A 6,000-nucleotide genomic window follows, 5' to 3' on the forward strand; every position below is an offset into this window, starting at 1 on the left:
AATTTTTTACAAAACCATCCATATATTATTCAATTCCTTTGATAGATATGGAAATGGATTTCTTTTGTTACTTGCTTTCTCTTATTCTCTTCGTCTTGGGCCAGCGATTGATTATACATAGGATAGATGGAATAAGTTCTTCATGTCAGATGATTGGAGAGTTGCATAATTGGTAAAATTAATACTTTTTAGTGAAGAGGTGTTGAATTTTATTATTCCTGATGGTGTATTATGTAATATTCCCATCTCCATATATAAAACTTACTTGTTCTAAAGAAGAAAAAAAAGGTTTCTCACATCCCCATTAACGGCTTGACATGATGGATTCTTCCTAGCTCCCAACCTATGTTAAAACAAGTAATGTAAGAAGAAGAAAGTTAAGTGAAAATAAAGATGCAAGAAATTTTAACATGGTCTAGATCAGATGATATTTTGAGAATTGGCTATTTCATATCTATTGAGGATGAAGACTATTACAGATATCACCACAGCGAATGGAACCCTAACCTCTTCTCTAAGAAGCATTGATCATTAATTCATTACCAACTAAGTTAATCCCTCGGTAGTTATTTTTAGTATATTTTCACCCTATACAATCACTCTCTATATAGATTTTGACACTTGTATAAGAGGTGGTTAGAGTTAATTGAGGAGCAATTTAGACTGAGATTTTTAAAAAGGAGAAAGAAAAAGAAAAAGAAAAGAAAAGAAAAAAGGAAAACATTGCATGGTATTCTAAGGATTGTCCAGCATCTCAATCTCGCAAACAAGCCATCACTTACTGTAAGTTATATCTGGATCAGGGACTTCTAACATGCACTTCTCGGCTTGGGCCCTGATCCAAGACCCTTTCTCTGAAAAGTTACATGAAGAGCAAAGTAAGCTTGACTTCCTCTTGGTAACGTGGGACTTGACAAAGATAAAAGGCTTTCCACATAGTGGGCCAGCATTAAATGCTCCTAAGATCCTCATTATCCCCCTACAGATAGCAGAAACTTATAATGCACACAAAGCTAGCCTCTCTTGAGCCCATAGCTGGCGGCTCGATTGACCCATCCTTTATGAGCTTTGGTCACGTCAGCAGTAGGATAACACAGGCCTACCTTTAGTTGACGAGACATTCCAACGGCTAAATCATCTAATAGCTTGGCTTGCCACCTCATAAAGCCATATCAAATGCTCGCAAGAATCATCCCAATTGAAGGGCCAAAACAGATCTTCGGATTTCCGAAGGTAGAAGAAGCTTGTAGTATATAAAATGGCAGGTGACTACGCAGGTAAAAGAGAGCTCTCTAGCCATTACTCTTCTTCGTAAATTCACGAAGAACATTCTCTTCATCATCTTTCTGCACCCTTCTTGAGCATTTACTTCTCAAGGAGGAATCCACAGTTTTTTCTCAAGGGCTAACTTAATCATTGGAGGTGGCTTCCCGTCCGGATCGGAAGTGAACCAAAACCAGAGCAAGGAGAATCATCTTTCCCTCAACACTTAGGATTCCATCAACAAATCTTTGATTATTTCCCTTTACCTTCTTTATATTAGGATCCTTATCATTGATGATCATATTTGTTTGCTGGCCTTCCATTCTTGTAATATATACTTTTAGCTATTAAAGGAGATCTGATACGATTCAGATGAACTTTAATTTGAATCCCTTTACCAAGTAAGACCAGTGTCTGCGTTGGAAAAAAAAAAAAAAACTTGGATTCTGGATTCCATATTAGAGATAGAATAATTCACAATTAAACTGTAAACTAATTAAGAAATATCAATTAAGCGTTACTTTGTATGAATTGTTATTCTTAGGTGCATGCCACTGCTAATTCTCCATTAAATCATGAGTTGCCATTAATTAGATTGATGATACCCACGACTAAAGATATATACGTACACACCACACAACTTGATTGATAGATTCAATTATGATCAAGTAAGTACACACATATATGATTTAATTATTTTGTATATCAGTAAGTAAAACCTTGGACTGGTTTCGATCTTACAAGATTTACTGAGTCAAATTAGGCAATCGATGATGAAGCAGTTGTTTGAAAATGTGATTTATATATGGTACAAGCAAACACACACCATGCACGCATCTGAGAGGATGGAAATTAATGTAGCTAGCACAAGGGTTTTAGGGATTCTACATGTGATTTTCCATGTGGACCCTTGGTCCTCATAAACAGCCTGTACTCGCTGAATGTCATTGGTGCATAAAGAGCAGGGCAATTCGGAGTCACCAGCTCCTTCAATGGCTGCATGAGTAAATCGCTCCTTGGGTTATAGAATAAGGCAAGGGAGACTCGCTCCTTGGCTGCATTCACCACCACCCGGTGCTCAACACTCTTATAAATTGCATTGCTCAATACCTGATCCATCCATCATCAATCAATTTTAGCCACATCAGTCTCCAATTGAACTTAGAAAAGAAAGAATAATTGGACTTGGAAAAGTCAGAATCTCTTAATCCACCACCTTAGCTAGTGGAACGAAAAAAAGGTACTTTTGAATTGGTCTGTGCTTTTCTTAAATATTTTTTCAACTCACATTAGAACAGGTAGGGGTCGGGGTCTGTGCTTCCTTTACATCTTTTCATCACACATTAGGATTAGGAAGGGGTTAACCAGGTGTTCCACCTCTTATTCATCTTGTCAGGTAAAACTAAGTCCCTTTCCTAATATGTGATGAAGAAATGTAAAGAGAGCACATATATCCCAACTCCAAAATCTCATGCATAGACACTGACTAGCTCAAGGATCCAGTTAATCTGTCAAATTATGATAAGTGAAGATAAGTGAGAATCTCCTTGTCATTATAGCTAGGGAAGGGCATGCACTCTTGTAGGATCTTATATATGGTTGGACAAAGCAGGCTATGCCAAAAAAATTCCTTATCCATGCCCGAGGAGAGCGTTTGCCCATTTAGGCTAGCTGCCTTTGGATGGGCAATACGTGGCCTGTGCGGATCCCAAGAAGCCATGTGTCGCCCATCTAGAGGCCTAGGAGGATGGATGGATGGATGCTCTCCTTGCGCAAAGAGATGATCTGGATTCAAGCTGGGTGGGTGCGTGATCTGTCTCTCTAATCTCTATTATCCATGGCTTGTATGGGTATATCTTCCTCCATGAGTACTCTCACTTATCAGCAGTAGAAGAATTTAGTTTGTCAACCTAACATGTAGATACAGATGAAGAAGGTGTATGCAAGGATTCTTTAATACTCTCTCGAATGATTGCATTAGGTGCTGTTTTTCAGAAAGAAAAAAGAAGGTACTTCTTAGAAATTTTGTTTGGGTTCAGCGCCATTAATAATTTGAACCATTTAGTGAGATAACTTGGGCTGTCGCACTGAGATCTTGGTCAAGATTTCAATCTCAATTGTTGAAAAACAAACAGTCGAGTTCAAAAGTCGACCAAGATATGTGATCCAACGGCCTAAAATCAGACTGAATTGTTCAGCAAATTCTAGTAGGATAGACATACTAGCTCGACTAAAGCAAGAACATTTATATATCTTATGCTTGATGAATTATTGAAGGGTTGCTAAGCAAATCTAAACAAAACAAAAGGGTTTGTGCAAAAAAAAAAATATATATTAAACTTTTACTAAAAGGAAATAAATCTACAAAAATTAAAGTAGATGATAATGTCCAATTTTTGATCTGTTGACAGTAAAAACTATTCGTTTACCAAGAGAAAGACAATGAAAACTATATTTGGTAAAGCCAAGAGTTGAGAGAGACATTATTTTAAAGCCTAGTTTTGGATGGAAAAATGATCAAAGATGGCAACTTGGAATCATCTGTCCGCTTCAAAACAAAAGAAGAAACTTAAATGAAGAAGCGAGAAGAAGCAAGTCCAATAAGTTATTAGACCAATGTAGAAAGGCAATCGTGAGATGAAATCACCAACCTTTGTCATGTCTCACTTTCTAATGGTTAAATATGTTTGTTATAGTTGGTGGGTGGGTGCCTACCAAAACAGTAACTTGTCTGGCCCTGTGGGTACTACCAGACCAGTAGTACTTCATGGAGACCTTTAATTCTCTTTAGTGGTTCTGAGGTCCATTATCTTTTAACAGAAGCAGTTGCCAGTTAATGATGAGAAGGGGAAAAGAAGATACCTGAATCTGATCGCCGATGTTAACGATTAAGGCTCCTGGAGCTAGTTTGACGGTTATCCAAGACTCACCCCGGCGAACCTGAAGACCGGCGACATGATCGTCTGGGAGAAGAATGGTGATGCCACCTGGGTCAGAGTGAGCGGAGAGCCCAAGTGTGAGGTCTGGCTGTGGACACTTTGGATAGTAGTTGGTCCTCATGCCCGCTCCAACGTCTTCTCCTCCAAACGCCTTGGGCAGACGGTCTTCTTCCAAACCCAAGTTAATGGAGAACAGTTTCATCAACGTCCCACAGAGCTTCACCGTTTGCGTACCGTACTCCTCTATCGTCTCCCTACATGCATTAATCCACAAACACATACGTACGGTGAATCACTTAAATAAAAATTTTAATTATGGTATATATATATATAGATACGCTTTGAGAGAATTCAGACATAATAATATGGATTTGAAAAAGTAAATTAAGGTGCAGTGGATGTCAACAAAAGTTGGTCCAGCTAGATGACTCATATGGCCACCACAACAACAACTGACACAATTAGAGGAGAAATGAAATAATCAATAATGTTTTTACGTACCGGAGTAGGGTTGGGTGGGCAGGCCACTTGTTAAGGTCCTTACAAGAGTCGGGTAAGTATTGGAGGAAGAAGTAGTCACTCCAGTCAAGAATGGCTCCTTTCTCAACGCCCAATCTACTCCCATATCCTTCGTAGGTGAGAGGAGAATTGGCGTAGACTTGCTTCTCTTCTACGGAAAGATGGAAGAAGTCACGCCACGCATGGAGTACTCGAGACATGAGTTCCACGCTCACCCCATGGTTCACCGCTTGGAAGAAACCCCACTCTCGGCATGCCTCCGAAATCTGATTCATTATGGTGCCGAAGGCTGGGCCGTCATAATCGATGCTGCCGTCGCCGGCAAGTAAGCCTCCAAAGTCGATTAAGGGGATGTTGGCTTGCTCGTCACGATCACCAACTGCTACTACTTCTTGTTGCTGGGCCTCCTCCGACGCCACAGCCAGCAGAGAAGGTCTCTGCGACGGCGGCTTCACATAGCGGTCGGGAATTGAGGACAGACCACTTTCCGACAAGCATTGGACAGGGACAATGGGTTCGGGCCACCCATATTGCAGACAACTCGTCATGACTACTCTGGGTTGGGTCGTTAATTAATATTAGCTCTCTGCTGTGTTTGAAAGCTAGAGATCGATAAGAATATGTATGATGAACGCAGGAACACAAGCTTGAGATGGTTTTAATTTATAGACAAATGAAAGACCCACCTAGCATAACCCCCTGAAGACTGAAGAGGGAGGAGGTATATGTTACCATTGTGTGCTAGCTAAGACTAGCGTCAGCCGTGCTAGCTAGTGGAATTCAAAGAATCATCCTTTATGTGTATGTATGTGTGTGTGCTGGTTCATTCATTGCTATTTTTGCCTATTTTACGCTGCAAATCAAATGAAAGAAGAACGTGTTATTTGTGGGCTTTTAATTATATGCTCTTTTTATTTTATTTCTCATTACTTACTGTGCATTACATATATGTACTACCGTTTCCTTATTGCTTGCTATCCCCGGATATATGAAGCTGGCAGGCCGACATGCATTTCCAATTCCAGACTCGCACCAACTTGCGTTTTTGCATCTCTGAAATTGTTTCAGAATACCATTATTTGTACAGCTTACATAGACCAGCTAATGAAAATTATGGTCAAAATAAAATCTTGACCACCCATTTTACCTACCTTTGTCTCTAAGTTATCTATCTACCATTAACCAGAAATTAATTCAAATCTTATGTACTGATTGTTTAAACCGACTACTTAAATTAAGCAGAGGAGCCACAAATGATAGATCCAAATCCAGAATAAGT

The 6,000-nt window shown here is 39.5% G+C and overlaps 1 protein-coding gene across 1 annotated transcript; it reads right to left on the minus strand.

Moving 5' to 3' along the window:
• Positions 1 to 1,899: 1,899 nt before the first annotated feature.
• LOC149028190 (jasmonate-induced oxygenase 2-like) lies at positions 1,900 to 5,499 on the minus strand. Its single transcript, XM_089169081.1, has 3 exons — positions 4,704 to 5,499; positions 4,126 to 4,456; positions 1,900 to 2,373 (listed from the first exon to the last, which is right to left on the minus strand). The coding sequence occupies exons 1-3, from the start codon at positions 5,267 to 5,269 to the stop codon at positions 2,125 to 2,127; spliced, it is 1,146 nt and encodes a 381-aa protein (XP_089025207.1). The 5' UTR covers positions 5,270 to 5,499; the 3' UTR covers positions 1,900 to 2,124.
• Between the last annotated feature and the right edge of the window lie 501 nt (positions 5,500 to 6,000).

The sequence above is a fragment of the Hakea prostrata genome, chromosome 1, assembly GCF_041222555.1.
Source record: "Hakea prostrata isolate BN-2017 chromosome 1, UWA_Hpros_2, whole genome shotgun sequence".
Classification (NCBI taxonomy): Eukaryota; Viridiplantae; Streptophyta; class Magnoliopsida; order Proteales; family Proteaceae; genus Hakea; species Hakea prostrata.